At 48.5% G+C, this 26,641-nt stretch overlaps 7 protein-coding genes across 7 annotated transcripts; 6 read left to right on the forward strand and 1 right to left on the reverse strand.

The window, feature by feature from the left end:
* Positions 1–782: 782 nt before the first annotated feature.
* N7446_005246 (uncharacterized protein) lies at positions 783–986 on the forward strand (the record flags this gene model as incomplete). The annotated part of the gene is made up of 1 exon (XM_058513994.1): positions 783–986. The coding sequence occupies one exon, from the start codon at positions 783–785 to the stop codon at positions 984–986; it is 204 nt and encodes a 67-aa protein (XP_058375323.1).
* Positions 987–3,152: 2,166 nt separating this feature from the next.
* Positions 3,153–3,866, forward strand: N7446_005247 (uncharacterized protein; the record flags this gene model as incomplete). Its single annotated transcript, XM_058513995.1, has 1 exon — positions 3,153–3,866. One exon carries the CDS (start codon positions 3,153–3,155, stop codon positions 3,864–3,866), a length of 714 nt encoding a protein of 237 aa, XP_058375324.1.
* Positions 3,867–10,552: 6,686 nt separating this feature from the next.
* Positions 10,553–10,996, forward strand: N7446_005248 (uncharacterized protein; the record flags this gene model as incomplete). Its single annotated transcript, XM_058513996.1, has 2 exons — positions 10,553–10,742; positions 10,773–10,996. The coding sequence occupies 2 exons, from the start codon at positions 10,553–10,555 to the stop codon at positions 10,994–10,996; spliced, it is 414 nt and encodes a 137-aa protein (XP_058375325.1).
* A 10,075-nt stretch (positions 10,997–21,071) lies between these two features.
* N7446_005249 (uncharacterized protein) lies at positions 21,072–21,443 on the reverse strand (the record flags this gene model as incomplete). The annotated part of the gene is made up of 1 exon (XM_058513997.1): positions 21,072–21,443. The coding sequence occupies one exon, from the start codon at positions 21,441–21,443 to the stop codon at positions 21,072–21,074; it is 372 nt and encodes a 123-aa protein (XP_058375326.1).
* A 663-nt stretch (positions 21,444–22,106) lies between these two features.
* On the forward strand, positions 22,107–23,376 carry N7446_005250 (uncharacterized protein; the record flags this gene model as incomplete). Its single annotated transcript, XM_058513998.1, has 2 exons — positions 22,107–22,330; positions 22,374–23,376. 2 exons carry the CDS (start codon positions 22,107–22,109, stop codon positions 23,374–23,376), a joined length of 1,227 nt encoding a protein of 408 aa, XP_058375327.1.
* Positions 23,377–23,417: 41 nt separating this feature from the next.
* On the forward strand, positions 23,418–24,426 carry N7446_005251 (uncharacterized protein; the record flags this gene model as incomplete). Its single annotated transcript, XM_058513999.1, has 2 exons — positions 23,418–24,102; positions 24,176–24,426. 2 exons carry the CDS (start codon positions 23,418–23,420, stop codon positions 24,424–24,426), a joined length of 936 nt encoding a protein of 311 aa, XP_058375328.1.
* Positions 24,427–24,760: 334 nt separating this feature from the next.
* Positions 24,761–25,568, forward strand: N7446_005252 (uncharacterized protein; the record flags this gene model as incomplete). Its single annotated transcript, XM_058514000.1, has 3 exons — positions 24,761–24,833; positions 24,884–25,122; positions 25,176–25,568. The coding sequence occupies 3 exons, from the start codon at positions 24,761–24,763 to the stop codon at positions 25,566–25,568; spliced, it is 705 nt and encodes a 234-aa protein (XP_058375329.1).
* Positions 25,569–26,641: the final 1,073 nt, after the last annotated feature.

Consider the following 26,641-nt stretch of genomic DNA (forward strand, 5'->3'; position numbering starts at 1 on the left):
TAGATTACTAGAGCGACCAGTTAGAGCATCGGACCGACCACGTTGCTCCCGTCATTCGCAGGTCGCCCAGGCTCATCAACACCAATGCCTTGGTCATCATCTATGGGTGTAAGTATCTTCTTTTTAGATCACATGAGCATATAAATGATATGTCGAGTCTCGACACTCCTTTATTTACCTCCCCTTGCCCACTACAATACTCTTAGTTGCAATATTTCAGATATTCTGCCTACGGTCTGCTCTAAGGTAAGGCACAACTTCTCCCACATGCTCAATCTCAATTCGTTGGCTCCGATTCAATATTGATTGTCCGTCCGGGCTTGCTAATTAATCTCAGTTACTCAGCTATGTTTCTCCTCCATCTACCTGCGGAATTAGTCATAGTAACCGGACACTTTTTGGAGGAAGTATGAGATATCAACTCATTATGTCGAAACAGCAAAAAGCTCTACGGTCTCCTCAATCCGTACCTTTATCGCATCAACGCTCAATATTTAAGTTCCGCATTGAAATTGGCCGCTATAAAAGGGAGCGAGACTAAAGCTCGAATATCCATTCACGAAGGCGGTGATGTTAGAGCGAAATGTCACACTGGCCGGAGCCTGATATCTTTGGCCGCGCAGAATGGCCATGATAAGGTGGTGAGGCTTTTACTTGAGACAGGAGAGGTGGATAGTTACTCAACGAATAATTGGGATCGAACCCCTTCACTACATGCCGCAGCGGGTGGCCGCGAGGGGGTGATGAAGCTTTTACTTGAGAATGGGGATATGAATGTGAACATGAAGGACTGTCATTATCTAACTCCCGTTTCATATGCCGCAGCAGGCGGCCATGAGACGATAGTGAAGCTTTTACTTGAAAATGGAAAGGTGGATGTGGGCTATGCGGAGTTTAAGGGTCGAACGCCGTTATCATATGCCGCAGCAGGCGGCCATGAGACAGAGGTACAGCTTTTAGGTGGGAGTGGAAATGCGGTCGATTAAATTAAAGGTGAATAGTGATGTAACTGGTTTCGATCCATCCTGCATATTTCATCTATATATATCGTCCTATTCATCATCGGCAAGATAAAGCATGATAATGTAGCATATTGTGACGGCAATAGTCAAAGTCCAACCAGTCAGAGCAAGTCGCAAAGAACCTTGGGGTGCGAAAAGAAGGAAAATAGACATGTTCAAAAAGCCCATCTTACTGGCTTCATAGCACCCACTAGACCGAAATGGTAGGTCAGCCGCATGTCTAATGATATGCTTCGAAGAGTAGGACCATACTTCAACAACATGGTGAAATCACGGATGTGGTGGTTTCGGCACCAGGGGCTGAAAAACAGCTTAATTGAGAAGGAAAATACAACGCACACCGTTGTTGCTATTATGGCAGCTGTAAACTGACCAAGGCTAGTAAACCCCGGCTGGTCGGATTGTAGTGTCCATGGAAGTAGTAGAAAGCTGCGGAGTTAGTCTCAGGACCGAAATTTGGTGGTAGTAAGAGAATTTCGATACCTGATTGATAAAAGAAAGGGACACAAATAGCTAACTAGAGGTAATGCAAAAGCCATAAGTTCATTCTGGTGTCGCTCATCATGGTAGTTAAGGGTGAGATCCATCGCGTCATAAATTTGCAACGCATATGCCGTGAAACTTTGAATGCTTTTTAAGGTCGTCTCTCCCGAATTATTCCAACGAGAGCGCAAGGACGTGACCATTTGTGGAAAGTGATGAAGACAAATAATCGCCACAAATAATGAGTATGACCCACTCGCCTGGTCTAAGGTCTCACATAGACAGGTCGCACTTCGAACTTCACACTTCGAAACGTTGTTAGATCTAAGAACATTCAAGATTCAGCAACTGTGATTTCTTTCAATTACCAGCTTATTTTAGTAGCTGAAATTATGATAATATAGACTGTAACTTTGACCGCTCTCAACCTTAACCGCTCTCGGCCTTGAGGTGCCGCCCTCAGCTGATTGACTGCTCCCAATTAGAAGAAAGCGACGTCACCAAAAAGAATCACAAACCTCAAAGATCGTATGTGCCTCTGGATGACACTTCCGTTGAGCGGTCATAAAGCCGATTGAACTGACTTGAGTGGATGCTCCGGGTCTTGCAATCGCAAATTTGAGGTCCGCAGCATTAACCCGAAAAAGTAGCTGCAGTGAAAGCGGTGGGCTACTTAACTTTAGTATTAGGCGCGGCGATTACCGGCGGTGTTGGCTAGCTTCGTGAAACCATCCATCCATCCATCAAAAGAAAAATTCTTAGATCAGGATGTATCTGATAATTTAATTATGATGGCATAATTTTATGTGTCATTTAATTGATGGACATGAGATAGACCAAGGGTAAGCCAGTAAAACCAAGAAAAGCAAAGCCATCGCCGACCGCCACATATATGATGCCCGCCCAGAATTGGGTACTAGTGTTTCTGTTGAATATCCCGGTCACTGAGATAGTCATGGGGGCTGGGAGCATGTGCTACATACTGTAGTGGTGGAACCCATGACTGTAGCGTATTATTGGCCAAGTGTCGCAAATGCCCTAGGAAGCTTGCATGCAGTCTTCTCCTAGGAAGGACATCCATCCATCATCAATATGACAACAGTTTTTCCACCAGATTCTTCATTCATGGTATAGCATCAAGATCAGTACTTCAGTCGCTTCCTGAGACTACTCTCTACGCCTACGGTGGGTATGGGAGTGGTTGGTTGTCTTCTCTCCATTGATATCGACCCGTCCGCTATATCATACTGCCATCGAGCCATCCCCATTTCAATACATATTTACCAGGCTACCGGCCTCTTTGTATCTAACACACAACATAACAACACACAATCAAATCCCTTCAATAATATGAACACCTAAGCACCGCTTATTAACCAACACCACCCTCTCTTAACCACCCTCTCTTAACCACCCTCTCTTAACCACCCTCTCTTAACCCATTGGTTAATGCCATTTGCTAACCGGCACACAATGCCTAACTTGTCATGATGATGTTCTCTTACTAGGTTGCGTTGGTTAGGTCCCAGGCAATATACACGGACCGAGGCGACGTCCGATTCAGCAGCTGCCCGCTCTTGTTGCTCAGCTTAAAAGCCCAGCTTGTCCCAAGTCGTCGCTCCAATAATCACGCGACCAACGACCTAAATGGCTGACCCAAAAGCGCAGTCCCTGCACGATTTCGCAATCCTCACCATAATTAATGTCTTTGGATTGTTTTACTTTTACCTTTTTGTGATTCAATTTCTGCTCTTCCATTTCCCCTCCACCCCCGGAGGTATTCTAGACTCCTTGTCCGTGCTAGCCTTTTGCGCAGGTGTCATCTTCTGGTGCTTGTCCAGCCTCTTCTACCGCTTTCTAGACGCTTTCGGGGGCAATGATGCGGAAGAGTGGCAAAAGCTGGAGTCTGGAGCCACTTTAGTCCTGATCTGGGCGGCCACCCTTCCTTCGGTGGTTGTGCTGTTCCGCACCGAACCCTGCCTCCAGCTCGGATACCTAGCTTCCTTTACCGTTGTTGCTGTCGGCATCCTGGTGGACTTTGTGGTCTCCGATCCCATTGTTTGTGCGGTTCAGTACCGATTTCCGTACAGCTGCATTTCACTGGGCTTACTTTCACTCATACCAACCATTTATGCTCTGACCGGGACGTTCCAAAGCCCACCCGCAGTGGCGGCCCACTTCAGTCGAGTCGCCATTGGCATTCCTCTTGGCGCTGCGTTCTATCTGCTTCGTCCGTTAGAGAGGATTGGGGTGGTGAATGGCTGGCGGCCCAGTCTCTATGTGATGCATTTAGTCCTTGTCTACAGCGCCGTCACCTATTCGAGAATTGTCTTGCCGGCAGTACTTCAAAATGCAGCATGAGCTTCATCGATTCCAGAGACGATGTGACAGACTACAAAGTGGGGTGATCGCTCAAATACTGGGACCAGGAAGTACTGGCAGGAGCAAAATATTTGATCATCAGCTCTCATATCGCTCCTTGCCTTGGATTCCGTCCATTGTTGATAGAAAAGGTTACATCTCCGATATTGGAAACCGGCAGTGTCCACCCTCTTTAATTGATCATAATGTACCGAGATGGCCGAGATCGTGTGCCCCTTGGATCGGCTAAATTCTGTATATATGTCTCTAACCCGCAGAGTTTACAGACGAAGTGCTTTAGAAATTTTCGGTACTGCTTGTATAGCTTTGGCATGATATTCTTCTCCCTCGCTTCGGTGGTATTATCTTCCTATTTCACGACAGTAGACGTGAGTGGCTTTTGTCAGGTCAACCAACCGCCTTATAGATAGCTAAGTGAAATTGATGGTGTATGATATATTGGAAGTAGGTGTTGTATTGATTCAAAGAGGTTGTTTAGGTCTGATCCCTCATAATGTAGCCTATTATGTTGGGATCCTACTATTGAAGGAGTGAAAGCTCTGTTCATGCTTAATCTCATTAGTTAAATGTCGATCTGATTCATTCCCGAGGTATCAGTATGGATGCCTGAAACGTCAGTCATACATGGCTAACTAGTTAAGTTAGCTAACTAAGTAGATGCCGCAAATATTAAGCATTGGGCTTACGAATACCGCATGAAACCGGTTCCATAGATGATTCGAAGGCTTCGGAAATACAGTAGTCCCTGAACCCGCAAATGTATTTTAAATTGCCTTACAAAAAGCAGGAAATAGGGGTAATGCAATACAGAGTCATTGATATCTCCAATTGGCCGGATACAGTACAAATCGTGACAATATACCATACTACCAGGTGCCTTAGTCTTGTGACAAAACTTGTGCAGTTGTTGTTGGACGCTCGATACTAAAATTGTACCAAGGTAAGAGGCCAAATTCTGTTTCCATTTTCTGCCTAAGCAACGTTCTAATGACACTGAGGTATAAAGATGGATGTCAGGACCCGGTCAACTGCTCGACCGTACTACTGTCGCCTATTTCGTAGGAAATGGAATGGCCTTGGGCAAACTTGTGCAATCGGTCGTGTTTTACAGTTGAACCACATTGATAACCGTTCAACCGCGACTGACCGTCTCAACCGCGACCTGTTCCGTTGCCCCACATGAACCGTGCGCCGACATGTTTATCCGACCAGTTCTGCCCTTTGAACGTTCTTATTATTTTGTACCGAACAGCCTCCTCGGTCTATCAGAACTTTATCTTGTGGTTGCCAATTTCGGTGAAGATACACCACGTTGTGGTCAGTTGATTGTTTGCCGTTCATGTTGGACGACCATTGAGCTTGGCAATGCGCTCCACAAGACTTGGTGGCCTGCGGGTGAAGAGCGGTTACAGAAACGGCGCTGAGCCCGTTTATCATGGGCTGGTCGAACGAGCTTACCATCCAGCACGATGATGCGTGCCTGCGAATATTGAAGTCCTCTGCGCAATGTCTGGGCAACTTGACTGGGTGCTCAGATAGATGCGTGCTTATAAGCCTCTTGCTGTCCAGAGCGATTTTGATGAAGTGAGCACAGACTACAATGCTGAACACCTTGCCGTGTGAGATTCTGATGTTGATCGCAGATTGGGTGAGTTCCAGTGTGTTTGCTTTGGTCCAGGTATTGACCGCCTACCAGTTATCAGCTACCACTCTACGCGTTCTCAGCCGAGCCTCGTCCAGGTTGTATGCAGTTTTGGTTCCTCGGATATACCGTACCATTTCATTCTGTGCAGCAAGTGAATGGGCGCTGAATGTGTTGAATGTCGAGCCCTTCTTTCTCCGTTTCGGTCCTTCACGGGCCGCGGACTATCTCCAACACGCGCGGCACCTACAGATCAAGGCTCCATTCCACCTTGTTCGGTTTAACCGATGTGCATACTACAACATCTTTCGTGCGGCGGGGCTGCCGGAGTCCCCGGCTACCCTGGGAGCCTCGGACGAGGCGGCGGCACACCGGCAATTCCTAGATGACGTGAAGGATCAATTGCAACTGATATTCACCCACCTGAAGCCGAATAGACTGAGCACGTTTGAGTTCGTATAGGCCGGTATCTATCTATCTAGACCTGTGATTGACTAGCAATAGATGGCGTCTAGGGACTTGTATTCCAGTAGGGGTTCTCGACCAGGAAGGCTATCTCACTCGGTACCAACAGCGCCTCGCTCGTCTCTCGCTCGTCACTGACGGCACCTGTCCAGAAACATTGCACCGCTTGGACGGAGTGTCTAGACTATCCTGTCTGACGGTGTTTGAGTGGGAAGGACTCCAGCATCCGTCTGAGGTTGATTTGTTGCGACAGTGCATCCGTCGGAACTGGAGCCGCCTGGATCATCTATCCGTCGGCTTCGTTCCATCAGCTTTTGCCCGTGCTCTGTGCTGGGAGAGCCTTGGGCTTCAGCAATCGGAGCTCGAGGCCGGAAATATAGGTACCAGCGACACAAGGAACGGGGATACGGGGATCGGGGATCTGACAGCTCCTCCCGCTCTATCCACGCTGTCACTGTCAAAGGTGACCCTGCCTCCAGATATCTTATCAGAGCAACATGCGATATTCTGTTCCCTGCAAGCGCTTACGCTGCGCGACTGCCCGAATCAGCTGCGTCTCGTGCAATTACTGTCTCGGTCACAAAAGCCGCTCCGACTGACGCATTTTGAATTTTCTTTCGATTACCTGCTGCACGAGCCAGGCGAAGGACGTAGCCTTTCTGCTGTTGTGCGGTTCTTATGTTCGTTTCGTGGGCTGCAGCATCTACATCTGAGGTTGTCCAATTTCCCGGCATCAAAATCCCACATCCAGGACGCCATCGGACACCACCAGTCCACGTTGAAAAGCCTTGTCTACCATGAGCGTCAACTCGCTCCCATCGATGCTGATGGCTTATTTGAGGATGACCGGGATGTGTCACCGGCGTGGATTACAAACTTGTCTGCCATTGTAGACCTAGGCCAGGTGTCCGCCGTAGCTCTGTGTGCTAGTCCATCTGCGGCTGTAAGTTTTCCTCGGTCCAGTTGACGTGTGCATACTAATAGAAACAGCGGCGGTGCCTTCGACCTACGGCGAAGCATTCCAAGCTTCAGATTTTACATCTACGGTTCAGCGGCCTCGAGCGAATCCATCGAGACATCCCACGAGAAATTACCACCTTTCTACGTGAGACGCGTAAAAGGTATTCGCGGCATCCACGTTCGTGCTGGGGTTCCGTGAACCAGAATGCTTCCAATGATACCCACAGCTACGGTCCTATTTTCGATGAGTATTTTGCCAGGTCACAATTCGAATATATGGACCCGCAGCAGGCAGTTCTTGCGTCTTCTGCGGCCATTGCAGAGGCCGAGGAGCTCGTGTCGTTTGCTGAATGGGCATTCGGCCCCGACGGACTGCCGGCTCTGCAGGTCCTCGCGTTTGGGGACTTCTCCCACGGTGATCGATACCGGAATCAGCAGTTTCTAATGCGTCGTGTCTATCCCTCATCGGGTGGCAAAGGGGCTCGCCGGCCCTGCATGCGACGATACGACTCGGCTGCCCTTCCATTCGGCAGATATGAGTGACTCTTCCATTTGGGATGGTTCTATGGTGGATGGGGCTCGTTTTCTGTCCGCATGCCCAGGAGGCGGGCTGATGGAGTCACCGTACGAATTGTAGGCCTGCATTGTAGTTCTTATGGTTCGCGGCGGACTGCTACGCGAAGCAACGCGTCCCATGATGAATTTGGGCAGAGGAAGCAGTTGCATGGTCATGATCTTCCTTACTCGTGCTGATACAGTACTTAAAAAATATATCTTTTGCTTCTCTTTATCTTAGTCCACAATAGTCCACTTTAGGCAAATATGTATGAAGTCGTAAGACCTCTCTTGCGGTATCCAAGCGTGTCCCTCAGATACAGAACTCGTAATTCACCAAAGCATCCGCAAACCGAAACTCCTCCCACCATTTTGATTTACCACTTTTTGTGGCTCTTTTTCTCCCGTGGAATTGAGCGGGTTCGGCGAAGTGCTAACCGGTTTCTGCGCGCACCCGCCGTTTCTTGCCAGGCCCCATTTATATGGGCATGACTGGTCGTAATCGAACGACAGTACAAGACTATTCACCCTTGCAAGACATGGTCTTATTGAGTCTGGTGGTGAATGAGGGCATTTCATTGCGGGCGTGTTTATCGTGATAGTCAGCTACGTGGTGCCCTTTCCGTGACCATCATGGAATCACCCTAGAAGCTAGTCTATCGTATTGTGATCTTCTTGACTATTGATATAAAGATACTGTTTACCCGAGTAGGCCTTACTCTCTCTTACAGCCAATTCTCTGCGTCTAAATAACGATCAGCTTTTGGAATCCGCACGACTCAATGAACCCTCTTGCTTCTCCCTCTCAGTCAGGAAGAGCCCATAAAAGAAAGCGCGAAAGTCCAGATCAGTTTAACAATTCAGTCGGTATGCTAGAGGGCTTCGAACAGATAATAGATTCTTCAAAACGGGCGTCACCGGACGAGACAAAGGTTGGATTCTCCTTTGACCCACTATGGCCGGCATTAACCAAGATATAGACAGTACCGACAGGTGAATTCTGTTCTCTGACAAGCGATATGACACAGATCCTGCAAAATTGTCATTCTTCGGCGTCCTCTGCCGTTGATCTCCTGGACCTGTATCTGTGTCTCTGGGAGTGCTACACGATCAAGTCAGCCGGCAAAATACGCTTGGAAGATGAACGTCGCTACCTGCAAAACTCGCAAAAATGGCTGATGGAGGAAAACGAAAAGCTTCAACAATGCTGCAATCACCAAGAACTGCTGCTGTGGGATCGTCGTCAGGCCTTTGGGTCTGTACACCAGGGTGTGCTGGGAACATTGCAGAATAGCGACAGAAACTCGCGTCAGATAAGTGAGCTACAGTGAGTTAGTGCAGGAATGAAGTGAGACAACTCCGTCTGACCAGGACAAAGAACATGGTCTGACCGGTCTTACGGGCTGGCACGCAATGACCAGTAGGGATTGTTCAACCGCTGGTGAGTGGGGCGGGCATTCCCGACGCCTCACCACCAATACATTTTCAACGGTTTAACCAAATCGTTACCGTTTGCTCCTACGTAAATAAGGACAAACCGCCACTACGTAACTAGCTATTGGGCAGACCTCTGGTTGGGTGGGCGCGGGGTGGGGGTGGTTTCCTTTCTTTCTTGTTGAGCTTTCTTTAAGTTACAGTAAGCAGCTCGTCTTTCTGAGTTCTACATAAACGATATGAAACCCATAAATCTGTCTATATCCCTAGTTTTCTCATTCTTCAGAAAAACGCCTTCGTCGCGAGCGTGGTACTCGCTGCACTGAAAAGAATGGAACAACTTGATCAGATCGGTTAGTTGCGTTATCCTCAATATATCGTCTTGGCACTGATATTATCGTCCCTTAGACTATGATCTAGATCTAGATCTTGAGTCGATTTGGAGAGAATTTTCCAACATGCCCACACCGCCACCTTGCCTCGCAGAAAATTGCGGCACTCTCTGTCCAAATCAACCGCTCAGCAGATGGTCAAAGTATGCTCAGCACGGGTCTAATGGGACTCTAGCCATCGAATATGTCTTCTATCCCAGCTATGGAAGCGTCTGCGCCTTTGGCTGGACGGGGCCGGATCCGTTATCCCAAGACACCTGCGCCGATGACATCTTCCTTTATGTGTCGGCGTTTTTCCTTTTCGGGCCGTTGAACTGGATAGAACTCCGGCTCAGTAAGCTCACTGTGGAAACTGGAGAGGCCGTCGAAGAGTATCTGTTCTTTCTTCCGCGGGTTGAGTCGATGCTAAGCAACTTACGAAGGATACGTTGTCAAATAAGTGACACCCTCTCGAAGCATCTTACGGTGGGAAATATAACAAGCGCTGGACAATCACGGTTTCAGTTAGCTATACGTCCGCTGGTAGAAGACACGGACACTTCTACGATGTGGAGTTCGATTTCATTATCTCACATTCACCCTTGTCTGTCCATGCCATTTCTTGATCCACAAGTCTTTGTGCAGAATATAGTGGGAAACTGGGGAAATGGGAACTCTGAGCGTTCTAACTCCGTAGCTCGCCAGTTCTCAGTGTGACTATAGGCATGGTGTCTGAAGGCTTGCCTCGGGATTCTTCGCCTTTGACCCAAGCTTTGATTGTCAGCGATGCTATAGGGCTTTCCAACAGGTTTTTGCCTTTTTCGTTTGTCTCTAAATGAAACTCTTTCGTCACCGCTGGTGTTCTATCTCGCCGTGAAGGGCGGATCGAAATTAGTTTCGCCCTTTGTTCCCCCGGGTGTTTGCTTCTGTGGCAACTGTTCATTCGCCTTTGCCAATTCGGATCCAATCAATATAGTGGCTTCCTGTTTCCAGTATTCGCCTCTCGTGTATTTTCGGTGGTCTTAATCTTTGCTCCAACCTAAGCAAGGTTCGATTCATCCGTGAACGGAAAATGCCTTTTATTAATACTCCATGCCCCATATGCCAGCTCTCAACTAGATACCTCGTAATATGGATTTTGCCACACTGAGATACATAAGGTCTATGGTCTGTGGGATTTCTGGGTCAAACTTCAAACCATTCATTCGGATGAATATTTGACAACAGATCCAACGAAAATGGAGGAGCTCAAAGACCGACTTGACTACCACTTCAAATCCATTCCATTGTTAGAAGAGGCTTTGCATCCAGCTGACACGCGTCCGCTGCAAGGCAACAAGCGTCTGGTGCTCGTTGGAGACTCCGTTCTGTCCACTTCACTTCTGGACGAATGGTACGATAGTGGAGATACCATCGGCACGTTGAACTGTGAAATCGCTAATTTGTAATACTGACCAGACACAGAAAATGGGGATCACATACTGCGAAAGAATGCTTGTAACAAACATTTGAGCTGCAAAGGTGAGGCATTTGAGCTGGACGACTTTATAACCGGCCAACCGGCACAAAAGGGCGAGATCACTAATGGCACTCGTGCAACGACGGTGGAAGCCATTCTTGGCGCTGTTTGGATTGATTCAGGAATGAAAATTTATGCTGTCGATGTTCCTATGATTTGGTGACTTCGTTTAAATTAGGAGGCTACGGAGATCGGTAGGCAATAACTTAAAGAAATGCAATGATGGTGTGTTGTATTCCTTCCTATCTCTTCTTTCATCTATTTCATAGGCAATCCTGGATTGTTCCGCAACCGGTGACAGGTAAACGGAGGCGTGATATAACATGCGGTAGTTCCATTCAGAAGTTACTCGTGACAGATATATCCAACTGCTCCTGCTGTGTCAATGAGCGGTTAAGTTAAAAACAGCGAGAAATGTAGCCATTGGAGGTATTTCGTGCCAGAACCGAGTCGGTGAATTAGGTGGCACCAAAATCTCCGGTGCAGTTAAGCTGTGTCCAGGCAATGAGTTGAAATGGAGCAAAAAGCATCTAAAACTCGTCAGCGAAGCCGCGAGGAGGAATATTCTATTTACTACGTTGATGGCAGGCTGAACATCAAGTCCAGGTCTCGGCGCAGCCGCTACAGCCGTAGCTATAGCTAGAGTGATCATTGCGGCTAGTATCATGGTTTGCATGCTTAGCAAACGAGGACCTGCGGACGACCAGGTTAGGGGGCTGCCCGCTTTTTATCGGGGCGGTAATGACGTCAACGAGGGCAATGACCGGTCGGTCGGTCGATCGGTGAACAGGGACTTTGAGCAAATAATAATACCAACTTCTTTCCGCAGGCAAAGAAGCCGAGGACCGATAGTACAGAATTTCGGTTGGCCGATGGAAGATTATAATCAGTTATCCTACGTGTTCTGGCACTTAGTGAGCCTCAAAAAGTTGCGGTCCAACCGGGTTTCCAACCGGCCGATAACAAGCAAAGCCGAGCTGAACGGTGTCGTTTGCATATTGTGGAAAGACATTGTTCACTTCCAGGTCAAAATATAGCTTCACGCTTAACCACCTATACATGCATTTTTGTGTTCCAAGGATGTAATATGATTCGCGTGCGATCAATAATATCGCTTGAGGTAAAGCGGAAATGCTTCCATGGGCCAATGATGTCTACCTCGCTCTACATTCTCCCGTATACTTTATAACCAGTGCCATTTGGGGCTTACTTACTTCTGAAAGCCTTCAATCGATCTCTGGGCGCACATGAATATGAATTGGTTGATTGGCACTAAACTGTGGATAGATGCAAGGTATGAGGAGCTCATGATCTATTTGTTTCAGATAATGATAATGTGCCAATTAAACAGATCCAAGAGATGTTTTCATCCCTCAAAATCTTCCCGAAAAGTAGGCAGCTCTGTGCCTCCTGTGGAGTGTGCTGAATCTACAGGACGAAATGCACACACCAGCCTACCCGAGATCGGCACACTTCGCTGCCAGCTTTGCCATGGCCCTCGATCGTCTTTCTATCATGTCAAGCACCGAGGAGATCCATTAATGTTCCCTCGAGAAGGGATCTGCTCGAGAAGGCGGACCGGCTGTGCGGCGAACAAGGCCAGGCTCCAAGCTTTCCATGGTGCCCTCCCTGTGATACATGAACTGCCGGCGGAAGATACAGTTACCAATGAGCTGAAAATTCAACCATTGTGCTGAGACCGCGTCAATCGAAGAGGCCTCCACTAGAGGCAGGCACAGCGGATTCGACGCGCGGCGGATTCGACTGAGGCGGTGAAACCGACCTGTGCTATTAGGGCGCAGAATGACGCTGGTAGAAGTTCATAGTTCGGTGACTGTGATCGTAGGCTTTCAGCGCCCCTGTGCCAATCTATTTTCCACCCACTTCGAGTGGTTGCTCATTTCGACTTTTCCAGTTTGCGTATCGTTTTCTTTGGGCAATGGATACTGTAGCTTTCGGCTGTCCGTTGGAAATCGCCGTACTTGGTGGATAAGCTTATCGTCCCCTGCCCCTGAGGCTTGGTGTGCTGGAGCCTGGCAGTCTACTGCAGACTTGACGCTGCCAGAAAAATCTTCATCACCATCCGGTGCAGGGCTCATATCGGGGTCGAGAACGGTCAGCTGGAGATTCCTCCCTGCGTGTGGCTGTACAGCTTTCGTCACAGCCCCACTTATTGATGGACCTGCACATACTGTATGGGCTGTTAGCATGGTAGCCGCAATGTTGCGCCTTTTCAACGAGCGATGATGGTAGGATGTTGGACTGGGGACACTCACCCGCTACAGCCATAGCTCCGCATCGGTTATTGAGATGCCGTGCAACTTCTTCCTCGATCTTGATAGAGCCAAAAAAGTAACAAAGCATTGCGTTATGCTCGTAGGAAAGGTTTTCCTGGGGGCTTGACTGAGTACGCGGGCAGTAGATGCTGAATCGCAAAATCTGAGGCACGGTCAGATCACAGCGCCCAGGATGAGCTGCACTAGCAAAAAGCTCACCTTGAACGATCTCCAGTCGCGATTGAAAAGGTCTTGCATCCATTTATTTACCCATTGAGGATTTTCTGCCAGAACTTCAGTCAGCAAAGGTGGCTTTCAGACTTCAAAGTACTTGTCGGGGATAAAAACATGCCATCTTTGCCAACTTGTCGCTTCCAGAGAACCTCTAGTTTTCGCACCATCACTTCGCGCTTGCGGCTGGCCTCCACTAACATTTCGATGTATGAAAGCGCTCGGAAAAACCCGATGTCCTCTACCACGAAGAGGATGGTACCGAACCGATAGAAATCCAGAGGGTGTCCGTAGGGTCCGAGTATGATAGCCGACTGCTTGGCTGGGGATCTCAGTGCTTCGTGGTACAGCTTTCGTGCAAGCCCGGGTCGAGACTCTGCTACCATACGGACTAATCTTTGAGTTGGTCCATCTTCCCAGAATGCAATATAAAACCGAGGAAGTTGAAAGAAAGCGCGAAAGCCGGCTCGTGGCATCCAAAGCTGCACATACTGGCCAGGGCGAATCGCTCGGTTGAGGGGTAGCTCTATGTCAAGCCAAAGGAAATGGCTCACAGAGTTCATGACTACCTCATTTCGAGAAGATTTCCAGGGCTTCTGGTCCCATGCGGCCATTATGCAGACAACAACGCTAATGAAAACCCACAGGCAGATAGCGCCTACCAGGTACCACCGATAGAGTGTCTGTTGCTCCACGAGATGGTATATCAGCGCGCCAATCGCCGTTGCTGCAAGAAGGTAGTGACATTTCATCGCAAACTGCGGATGTCGCCGTTGGACCGGCGCACAAGTTACCGGTATCACGAGAACGAGAGCACAACCGGCCTATATTGGATGTGATGTTAGTCTGCACAATACGCACACTTAGCCACGGGATATCTTTGACTTACGGCTATTGGAACAATGTGCCGTGGGTTTGCCAGGTTCATCGTTCTGGTGACAGTAACGAGTAGCGAACAGTGTAACACAGAGAGGAGCACACAAATGCGACCTACCCAGCGATGGAACCATGCAAGCATTTGGCGGTCCACGTGGAGTAGATCTGCCGAGAAACCAAAGCTGATACCGGTGCACAGGGGCACAATATTGATGACCGCCATAGAGCCAGCCCTTTTCTGTGCTTCCGCCCAAGAATGAGCTCGAAGCCGGAGGCCAACAATGTTCCCCGCTATCATGACGGCCAGGATTAGCACTTGCCGGTAGTTGGAGATGTCCAGCCAATGCATGTATCTTGGCAGGTGGACGAAGGCAAACCGTCTCCAAGGAACTAGTAGTTTCGATCGGAAACGGCGACGGCAGAACACATGGCGTCCTGTCCACCCCCAGCGCCACGCATCTCGCGTAAACCAATAGATCAAGCAAATTGCTATAGTTATGGCCACTGAAATGGCGTACATGTTAGGGAGAGAGGTGTCAGCAATCCATTGATACCACTTTGACCGGATTGGGGCCATTATTTTGGCTGTTGGCCTAGGGAAAGTTCACTTATTCTTATAGAGACGCCTGAGTGTTGTGTTATTTCCATTGTTTTTCTAGCAATGTCTTTGGATTTGTGGTCGTAGGTAATAAGATGGTTGTGGTTTCTTCCGGCACATTCTGGCGGGCTCTAGCGAACTATTACACGGTTGGTTTTCCACGCAATCCCGCAGCAAAATGATATTTGTGTCCAACATACAAAATTGAGCATTGTCTCCTCCGATATCTGATCTGGTGACCGGTCATGGCATCATAATCCTTCTTTCTTTCTCGCGAGTAACGATATTGCTGGTTATACTGAATACCTCACAGTGTGATCTAGGTAGGCCTCTGAGGTTGCTCTTCATCGGGCGACTCCGGGTACTGCTGCCTCATCTTTGCCAGTTGAGACTTCAGTTGGTTGTTCTTCAACTCTAGGACGCAATTTTCTTGCTGAAGTATCTTGATATGTTCAAACAAAGACCGATTTTGCTCCTCCAAACTGGCTTTTTCATTCGCGAGAGCCCGCAGCATGTTCTCGTGGTTTCGCAGCATCAGAATTGCCTGTTTGTGTCCATGTTGCATTCTCGACATTTCAGCACGTATGCTCATAATGATGCCCTCAACTCTTTGAGTTGGATGTTGTCTGCCTGAGCCGACGTTAGCTAGGGCTGTCATTATCTTTGACCCCGGCGACTGACCTCGATGATGGTTCGAAATTTGAAAGGGGCTCTGAAGCGCCACTGGTCTTCCCTGTGGAGGCATTTTGGTCTTTTCTGGTTGCCAAAACGGTTTATCACTTCCGATAATTGAATGGTAGGTTTGAAACTTTCAAGTCTTTGCGGCCATGGTCTCTATTTAACTGTTTTTCGAGGGTACAGCTTTGCTGACGTCCTACAATACATCCGGTATCATTTGATTTGGCATCACCTACTTTGAATGCTAAGGTACTCTCGCTCCTGGGATCGTGATACTTGCTCCTAGGGCCCAGTAATTGGATTCAGGAGCTTCCGTCAGGCTAGCAGAGGACCCAATAGTGTCTGAACAACGTGTCTACATACTTTCCAGGCATCAGGCATTTATCTGTAGGAGGCCTGTGGGTAAGCCGGCCATGAAATCGTATGGGACGCTAGCTGGCATTCTGATAGCTTAGCAGGCCTTGAGACCGCATCTTATAATCTACTGTGTCTCTGGCTCTGTGTCTAACGCCCCGGGGTCTGTGTCATCAAGCCCAAAAACCAGGCGGCTTAGCATGGAAGTAATTTTACTTGCGCTGTTTCAACACAAGATCATGTTCTATTTACAGTACTCATTTATTACCACAAATTGACCAACTGCCAGTACATCTGTTGGGACGAGGCGCAAGTGTTCATACCGAGCTGATAGGGATAGAAACTGTTGTTTGCGGGTCCCAATCCGGGTACTCGGAGTGGAATACCAGGCTTTGGGGTTTTCGACGGCGCGAACGGTCTTTCACAGCGACCTTGATATCGCGAGAGCTGGCAGCCTCAATGTAAGGAATTCCCTGTCTTGCCTTCCAACAGTCATCTTTCGACATTGGATCCTTAACGTTCCACTCGATGCCAAATTCCATTCCCGCAAATTCAAGGCCGATTAGATGTGGTTGTAGATACCGATGTGTGCTTGAGCCAAAAAGATCAAAAACTTTGACATCTAAGTACTCTCCAGAGACCTTGCATGGTGAGGGCTCTATGCTCTTGATCTGTCTAATAAGATTATTTTCGAGAAGCTCTTCTCCGGTAATCAGCGCTTCTATACGCTCCCGCCTAGAGAATAATGACAAGGCATGATAACAGTGTCTGAGACGTCGGATCTCCTCGACACTTTTCTCAAAGTTGTCGGGGATCGCAAAAATGCACACCTCGAGCTGAGTTTGATGTGAGGGCTTCCCCTTGTAGTAATCCTCGGACTTGAAGATTCGGTCACTCAATCGAACGGTGTCCGGGCCGATGATCAGAATCTGACATTTGTCATGGAACCAAGGCTCAAACAGTCGCATGGTATGGTCAAAGTCTCGTAGTGGCTGTAAGAACCTTTCTTTTATATGCTGGGGTGGTGTAATCCGAAGTGAAGCCAAGAGGGCGCCAACATCAGAAGCCGTCAGCTGGTCCATTATGGTGCATGCTATTTCGTAATAGCCTTCGTGGTGAAAGAACAATGGGATTCCTTTTTGGCATTGAGACATTGTGGTGTATTATGCAAATGCAGTAGGCTGTGGGCTTTGAAAATAAATCAGCATGCCGTCGCTTGTCTTAAGCGATTTTGGAGATCTTACCGAGACGTAATCGTGATAATAAGTTAATTGGAATGATTGAAGAGTATGGGAAGTTATGTCTGTTCCTTGACACCGCGGGGAACGAGGCATCTTTATAAAAGCTTTTACAAAATTCCAATGAACATGAGAAAATCATGTACCATAGTTCGCTCCTGGGAGAGCCAGTGACGCTCCTAGAGGCCTGAGCTTGTTGAATTCATCTTTAGCCAATAGATGTCTATAGTTATGAGGTTCTAGAAGCTGCTCGGTACCTGGGAATGGAAGGCTGGTTCCCGGGGTCCAAGCATGTGTTCCTAGGAGTTTCTGGGCACCTAGGAACAACCGTTCCGTTCCTAGGGCCATTCATTCGGCTCCCAGAAGGAGACTCGGCGGTATCGGCTTACAAGCGATGGTTACAAATCGGAAAGGATTACTGAGCCTTTTAGCATAATATCATAACTAACCCTGTAGCAGGTAATGCTGAGAATAAATTCAATTCAGTCCCTTGATACTTGAACGTTGCCAGTAAGCCAGCCAGTCATGCAGGTTCCGCCTACGGTGCATACAGCCCTAGCTACCGTGCTGCTAGTTGCCAGCCTCGTCCGTTTCGAATTGTCTCGTCGAGCAGTCCGGGATAACCGTTTACATCTGGCCCTTGACCTTGCAGTGTCAGTACCGAACGATGTTTTACTGGTAGTTTATATAGGACTGAGCTGGGCCGGAAAAAGTGAGGTCGTAAGAGATGTAATACTCGGTATAACCAGCATATTTCCCTTCTTACTGGTGGTACGTACCACAAGGCTATTTTTCGGTTTTTACGTTGACCACCAAGCATCAGTCCCTCCGAATGAGCATCCTGCTACGAAGCCTCATCACCACACCATCCTCATTGATGATCTGTTTTCCACTGTTTTGCATTTTCTCGTGTTTGATCAAGACTACAGCCACACTAGCTGGTGTTTATGTTTTCTCCCCACTGCGAGATGCCGTACTCTTTCTTCACTTTGTGGATTATCTGAGCTTGGCTTCTCTCTTATGGTGGCTGCATGGGTATACAACGGTCCATTCCCGGACTCGCTTACAACTACGTTGTGCTTTGGTTTTCACAGTCGGATTGGCAGCTTTGATTCTTATGATTGCCCTTTTCGGAGCTGTCCTGCACTGCTGGCTGCTATCTCTACAGGTAATTTGGCCGCGCACGAGGAAACTCCCGACTTTGCTGACTTTCGCAGCTGCAATTATTCATCATGACCACCTGGATGATCTTGTCAAATTACGCTGTCCGGAGCGCTGGAAGTGCAGTCGGTGAGAGATCAACTTGTTCAACAACTGTGGTAGACAACGACATTTAGGAACACAGAATCAAGGGATCTATTGGCGGGCTAGCAAAACCTTGCTATCGTCGTACACTTGCTTGAAGCATTGCGGCAGTTCAAAGCTTCGAAACAACTTTGACCTGTTCAACTTCAATCACTAACATTGAGGAAACCCATCTTCCGGCAAAATGGCCAAGTCGCCGACAGACCGTTCATTCCAAACTTTGAGCACACCGATGAGCCTTCCCCGTACTTCATCCAACGCATCATCTATAGCGTGCAAGCGAGCTACTTGCTCATCTTGGCTGCGCTTCAAGTGGTTTCCCTCGTTGCATAGCTGAATATTCCCGGACCGCAGCTTTTCGTTTTCCTCTTCGAGCTGCTGGATATCTGTATGTTTGGAAACGCAAGACTCCCACAAACACCGAATGCACCCCACCAGACGTGCTGCCCGAAATGCAAGCTCGGTATCTTCTCCTTCAATTTGCTTCAAGACCTCGAGTATGGGTCGGAAGGGCTCTACAGCCAAAGTCTGCTTCTCTATGTCGCGGGTTTGGGTCTGTCTGGTCAGCGTGGTCCTGTCTGTTCATATCTTATTCTTACCGGCAGCGCGGTTGCAATACCGAGGAGCGGGGGCTCCTCAATCGAAGTCGACTGTGTGTATAGCGGTACCTCTCCTTGTGTATCCGTCATTTCTGGTGTTTTGCTAGGATTCTCCATGGCTGATAGTGGTTCTCTGTCATAGAGCCAGCGTCCCTTTATACTATGACTTTGCTCACTCTGCTGTAAATGGTGGGACATGAACGTAGTCCCTCAGCTACTTTGACTTCAACCGGGTTTCACCGTTCAATCCATATTCCGTCCCTAAAGCTACTTTTTTCTGGTCCCACCGCCAAGGCTTTAGTGGGGAGGGATTATTGAGCAAGCCGCATCAAAATGAGGGCTGCAGTGTTATTTCATCTGAATATGCCGCCATATAGTACAATGAACATTACGGTCTGCCGTTCAACGGTCCATGCGTAGAATGTGACCACACGTGGCAGAATAAAAGATTATCCTAAAGCATTTCTCCCTTACCACTCTGAAAATCGAATCAACGAAAGCAACACAAAGAGGGTAGAGTCCAAAACTCATGAATGAGCAGCTCCCCCAGAAACGCACGGCCATCCACTTATAAGAGTGAAAACCCCCCAGGCCAAAAGAGTTCACGCAACAAAGCCTAATCTGTACGTTTATACGGGTGTCGTCGCAACCACGATGCCAAACCTTCCATGGAAAATCCTCAACCGCATTATCCGGTCTTTGGACCCTTGCCAAGCAAAGAAAGAGGCAAATGCATTATCTTTCATTGACGAAGATGAATCCCATCGCCTCTGGAGGACGATATTCAAAGATGAAGCCTGGGTTGAAATGGCTCTTAGCTGCGGTTCCGATCCTGTACTCATTGGGGCTAACCTCCGAACTGTTACAAATTTGTGCCAGGCAAAGAAAGGAGGGAAACCGCTCTACATAGTGCTGCGGGCGAACGACTGGTCTGGTGAGACCTTCTATGCCGGCGTTGCGTCCTTGCGTCGAAGTCTACGAACAGATCATCGCTATGACGAAAAGAATCACGAAGTGATTTTGCCAAAGCTCAGCTGGTATAATACAGCTAACAAGAAGATCACGGTTCCTAAAATCAAACTCAATATCAAAGACATAGTCTTCGGAGCGGAGATAATGGAGTTGAAGGGCAAAACCACCCGAAAATTGTTTGAACAGAATCCCCTTCGATCGAACTTCTGCTTTTACTCGAGTGGAAATATTTGCACGCTAGCAAGTCCAAACGTTGTTGGGGTGGGAGGATCAATCTCCCGGCGAGGTGCTCTTACACCCATTTGCGTGTTGAACCTCCCGTCCTCTAGGTATCAGGGAAAGACATGGCAGTTCACTATTGAAACACCGGGGTGTCCACCCGTCAAGCCAATCCTGAAAGACGGTTACTAATTTGTGTCCTTCCAATGGTGGGAGCACGATGTTTCTTAGCACAAGTTCCGATATCAGTTGCTCCTACTGACCTGGGATAAAACTTTTATTCTTTTATATTGTCACTCTGATTAAATAGGAGAGATGTTCTCGGAAGGCTATGCGAAGCTAGTGTATCTTCGTCTATTTTCTATCAATCAAATCCTACCGTAGTTCTCTGGTGAGCCAAATTCCTTCCATAAGTGGCCTTAAAAGATCTATTGAGAATGGTGTAGCTCACTCAGGTGGTATAGAGGGATAGCTATGTAAAAGCACCAATTGAAGAGAACACTCCAGGTATACTGGTCTGCGGTGGAGGCGATGTAGCGCAGCTGCTTCAAGTTTAAATACGTAGACACATTTCGATAGTTCATTTGATGACTGACCCTACAGGATGAACCGAAGCATCAAAGAGATCAAGCGGGGAAACTGATTCGAGGGCGTGTACATGTGTACATGACGGGGAATACATATTTGTGGAACTAAGTGTCCAGTGCGTAATCATTGGCTATATCTTTTAAGTGGCATCAACCCGAAATGCTATACAACTCTCTGAATTCAGTCTGTACTGCCACTGTGTCACTGCAGTACCATAAGCCAAAAGTATTTTTTATTGGTTGAAGCTCGGCCTTTGAGGGCATTGTTCGTCCACCAGATACTATAGGATAGAACAAGAACAACGCTAGCTCCTTCTGCGTTCTGTCCCTTTCTTTGCTGGTGGGTTCTGCCGGTGCGGCATGGGCCGCAGACGTTGCATCCATTCCTGTCGGGTTTCCTCCACGGCAATGGCTTTCTCGTGTTCCAGCACGTGCCCAGAAATATCACCATGTGCACCAAACGCGGTAAGTGACGTCCACCACGTCTCTGGTTTCAAGCATCTCTGCTGAAGCCGCAGTCGAAGCGTCGGCTGGTCTCGCTGCAAGGTTGATTTAGCCGGGCTGTTGACACCCTTAGGTTTCAGCGACGGTCGCGTGTTAGGGCGGCGACCAAGTAAGGGCATGGCGTCGAGTTCGTCCACCGCGCGGCGCGTTGGCTGCCGAGAGATGGCAGGCATTATTTCGGACAATGCGAGAGATGATGGTTCGACTGGGGGTCCCGATGCTATTTATCGTCGCCATGACCTTACGTTCCCATAAAGTATTCCTTGGCACGTTCAACGCATGTCCCTAATCTGTCATACCTCACTTTACAGCTCGTAGGAGGATGAAGATTGTAGTTGGCGGCACGGCCATACTTGGGCGGCGTAAGAAAGTTGATCGTACGCTCTTCCGAGTTTCGCTTCACCGTCCCACAGTGTCGTACGGTCAGATGATAGATTGCATCTTGGGAGCTAGCTTTACTTCCCCTTACGCTCTCTAAGTGACAGTCAATAAAGGGCGTCACTTTGAAACCGGGCGCAATTATCTGATGATTGGAAATATAACATGGCGGTGCAAAGACACAACGACCGAGAGACATGCAAACGGGTAGTCCATGTATAGGGCGGGTGAAAATCGGACTTGAACGGTTGATAAGTCGCGTTTAAATTGAGGGGTAAGTGTTCATTGGGTGCAAACCATCAGACGCTGGAGGGCCACTGGGCCTCACGTATCTGGGCTAGAACACGTGACCATCATTGACTGACTACCCATCTATAAAAGCACCAGCCAATTCCCAGTAATTCGGATATGCAGGGTGCGTCCTAAACCGATCCGACTCCTCTACATACTCTGCTCTGATGGACCTACCTCCAAGTGATTCTGCTTGCGAGAGCGAAGACTATTTGCCAGGCGAGGTGGAGAAACAGGCGAACGAGCAACTCGAACGCGAATTGCAGTCAATCGAAACATACAAGGATGCTCGGAATTGGGAGCGTCAGATGAGTGTCACACTCACTATCTCTCCGAGTTATGTGCAAAACTGGGATCCTGCTGCTGCATTTCGGGAGCTGTATCAGAACTGGTAAGTGAACCAGGCTGTTCCCGACCACGCTAACGTGAGATAGGAAGGACGCCATCTTGGAACATTTCGAACTAAACCGCCTCAATTTCCAGCCGTACTACGAAGATAAAAGTGGCTGCGTGTCGATCATCGTACCAGACCCTAAGGAACCACATCAGCGTCGTCGGGCCTTGGGATATATCAAATATGATAAGAAAGCAGGTCGCGTCACCTTGGCGAACCCTTGTGCTCAAATTCAGCCAGAGAGTTTGCAGCTTGGGCACACGTCCAAACAAGGCAAAACTAACCTTGCAGGATGTCATGGGGAAGGACTCAAGCTGGCAGCCTTGGTGATGACCCGAAACGGTTACAAGGTGAAGATTGCTGCAAGCAACTGCCACTGGAGATTTTCTTTGCAGGGTCAATCCGGATCACGCTTTTGTTGCGTGATATGTCCGTCGAAGAAAGCTGATGCCGGCTCCCAGACAGACGCGACTGACGATATGGCTCGGTTGCGTTCTCGCATTGACAGGGACGTCACCATTGAAATCGGCACAATGCGCGACAAAAATGCACAGCCAGTTCCACTTGACGTTTTGATGAAATGGATGGAAACAACGATGGACATCCGCGGTCTCTCTTATCCCTCGCACATTATCGAAACCGAACACGGAGACCTTATTCTGGACCCAAGATTCCAGGGCAAGGTCTATCTCAAGGGAATGCTTCTTTCCGTGTCTGCTTCCAGGACGTTCAAGTTGGGATACAATTTCGCAAAAGGGCAGTTCAGTCGGGATAGACAGAGTCTGCTTGACAAATGTGAAGAAGCTGACATAGTGCGGCGCATATGGGAGACTGCCATTCAAAAGCACCAGACGGCCATGCTCCCGATCTATATCAATCTCCTCCGAAACTTCCCTCAAGCGGCCGATGTTGAGTCGGCCGACCAGCTGCTGGAAGAGTCCACGAGGAAACTTATATGGCAGCATCTGCTGAGTGAAGCCAATAACAAGAAGTTCTACTACGGCGAGAAATGCCACGTTAAGGTTGGTGGTAAAGATTGCTAGAGTCAGACTTGCGGTGAAATGACATTGTACAGGGTATTACCATGATCTCCAAAATCCTGAAAAAGGAACCAACCATGCTCCCTGGAATGCTTTGGGATCTTCTGCGCCCAGGCTCAGCAATAAGAACGGCGGAAGAAGAGCTGATCAAGCTGTTCAGGGAGGCGGAGCTATGCGCCCCGCCAGAATCGACGTTCGCGGGGGCGATATTGAGAGCTGTGCGCGCATGTATGTTCAAACAGACGGAGCACATGAAGATACGCCTTGTACAAAGCAACATGGTGGATGTCGATTACTTTTTCGATTCAAAACGCGATACATTGAACATCCACCACGACTGGTTGCACCGGCAATATTCGTGCACAGATTCCGGCGAAGTGGCAGCAAAGGACGCTGTGGTCTTTTGCGATCATATCATTGAGAATGTCCTGAGTATGTTATCAGCGACGGTCTTCTCGACCGCGCCTATCTTCTACCGCAGCAAAATGCAAACGGTACACGAAATGATGTTACCCAAAATGCAAAGGGTACTGCATGTCAAGCACGCGCTTCGGTTGATGCCACAAAGAGTCATTCTGAAGCAGTCTCTACCGGGGATGTTGGTGGTTAGCTGGGAAAACAGCGAGACAGAATCATTTGGGATTTATGGCCAACAAGAGACATACCTTGTGGTTCTTCACAAGGAAAAGTGCATAGACTTGAGCTCAGGGCTTTTACATGTGAACAGAGGTAAGTTGTCAGCCATCCTGTGAGCTCATTCCAAGCATCTTATTCTCTTTTTTTCCCTATGTCATCTGTCCAGGCGGACATGCTCCATGTGGCTGCGCTCAGCGGCTCATAGGCCAAGGTAGTAAATTGGTGGAGTTCACTCACTTGGATTGTTCGTCACGTTACTTTCCTATGGTCGCTGAGAACACAAGACCAGCCATTTACGGGCTTCCTCCCAGGCCAATCTTTCCCGCGGGGGACAACCCGAATCCTTCGGCCGCATTACCCGTGGTTCGGATGGAAGGGCTGCCTGACTGGTCTAACAAACGGCAGAAGCGAACGTAGATAAATCAGCCGAGAGCGAGGCTGGATTGCAATGGATGAGGGGACTCATGGTCGAAAGAGTTAATTCTCTAGATTATAGTTACAAATCTGCCGAATATTGCTTACGATTGTCGTGGTTGTGGTTGAATCAACGCTGCCCAAACTTCATAGCCGGTTGACAATTTCCAACGGTCAACTGTGGTCTTCGGTAACCGGTGGGCCCCACCGGGGTGTTCATGCTTGAACGACAATCAGATCGTCTTCAGCCGATAAGTTATCGAGGCGTACGATCGCTAACGCCTAGCCTGAACATATATCAAGGGGTTGAACTTTGTTTGAAGGATCAAATACAATCATGGTTCTCACAAGCAATGAGAAGCGCGCCTTCTTCAGACAACAGTGCCGTGAAGCATTGGCAGCCCATATTAGTATGTTATGGTCTTCTCTCCGCCTGATGAGCGAAACTAACTCGCGTCAGATGACCGACTTGGCCTTGTCGTCGCTCCCAGCCAAGTCCGGCTACAGCCATCGGCTGGGGATGGATACGCTTGGTCGGTGACGGAATCCAAGAAGAGCCTGTTGCAGTCGAACTTGGGCGGTGGAAGTGTCGGCCTGTACAGGTCCATTTGCGAAGAACTAGGCCGGTCGCTTGAGGCAGTTACTCCGCAGACGCTGCAGGTTGCCCAGTTAGAACGAGACCATCTGCCAAGAGAAGACGTGAGCCTTGCGAGCCCTACAGTTGGCCAATGCAATACTAAATTTGGATATAGTCTGGGCCAGCCCGTACTGACGAGGAGGAAAGCGGCTCTTTTACGGCAAAGATCCGCGAGTTGGAATGCGCCAATCATCGAATGAAGAACGAGCTTGGCCACACCAGCATCCATCTCCAGGAGTCCCTCGACGAGAATCGCACATTACACGCGAAAATTCGTCGGCTTCAGGACGAGTTGGATAGTAGCTCATCTCGAGCAACCCACCTAGAAGACGAGTTGGTCCGTGTCACAAATGGGATCACCGAAGCTATGCAGGTTTTACAGGATCATCAAGCCCAGGAGCGGAGCAGGACAAATTTGCATGGATGCAGACAAGGTGAATCTGGTGATAGCACAGACAGCATGGCGCTACGAATATCGCAGGCTCCGCTACGCGACGAGGTAGCTTGACTGACAATGTGGTCGCGTGTTTCGTGTTAACTTACGAGCGCTCCGGCCAATGGGTGCTGTTGAGTGGGTCCGGAGTTGAACCCCCGTTTTGGGAAATATCACTTTGCGCAACGCGGTTATCGCCAGGCAAACGACGCGTTTTTACGTGTGAAAATGCGGATGTTGGATTTATGACACATAGGCAGGAGGTAGCGAGCGCGAAGGGCTTGCCTAGGCCGTGGACTGCCATGTTCACTAGGTTCGTGGTTGAAACTTCAAATCATACTATGCATTATATATATCCGAGGTCACCTTTTAAGAATTTGTTGCATCTGTTATGCCAACCGCACTTGTACGCGGAACACAACTTATGCTTCCATATAGGTACTACAGCACTACCACCAGCCTAGCCCTATCAGCCAAGGGTTTGATCGTGTAACAGTGCTCAAAGCTCGAAGCAATTGCTACTAGACACTGCGCCCAACCTAACATGGCTAGATCACACACGTGACAGACCACACCTCCAGTTGGACTCAAGTGATGAAACGCGACCAGGTATATTTCGATATTCCTGTAGATGAAGACCATGATACGGAACCAGTGCGTTTGATCGCCATCTAAATGTGCACTGAAAGAACCTTATCTGGAGGCTGCTAGTCAGGATCAATGTGCCATGCCCGGATCGGACAAATCAGTAAGCTGCTTTACTCGCCATTTAGGACTGTCTTGACATAAAACCAGATCGGTCAGCTATGGGTCGATAGATCATTCAAAACTCATGCTAGGGTCTGTAATGTCATCGCTGGTACCTACATCATCATATTTGGGGCTGTTCTTTAGTCTAGCTGGACCAAATCTGGACCGTTCTTTAAATGCACAAAGACCGTAGAATCTAAATCATAAAGATCAAGTTTCCAATGGATCTGGTCTCTATAGAGCAGGGCGAAGGCAGTGGTAGTGACAAATCTATTCAGGTTAAGAGGGACCAGAAGTATATGGTGATATCCAGCGGTAACAGTAATCGTAGTGAGTACTTTGCTAGTCAGTGAAACATGGATGATGTTTGGCTGTACCAAGGAAGACACCGCGAGCGA

Source organism: Penicillium canescens, assembly GCF_028828765.1.
Source record: "Penicillium canescens strain IBT 15451 chromosome Unknown utg000003l_segment0_segment0, whole genome shotgun sequence".
Taxonomy (NCBI): domain Eukaryota; kingdom Fungi; phylum Ascomycota; class Eurotiomycetes; order Eurotiales; family Aspergillaceae; genus Penicillium; species Penicillium canescens.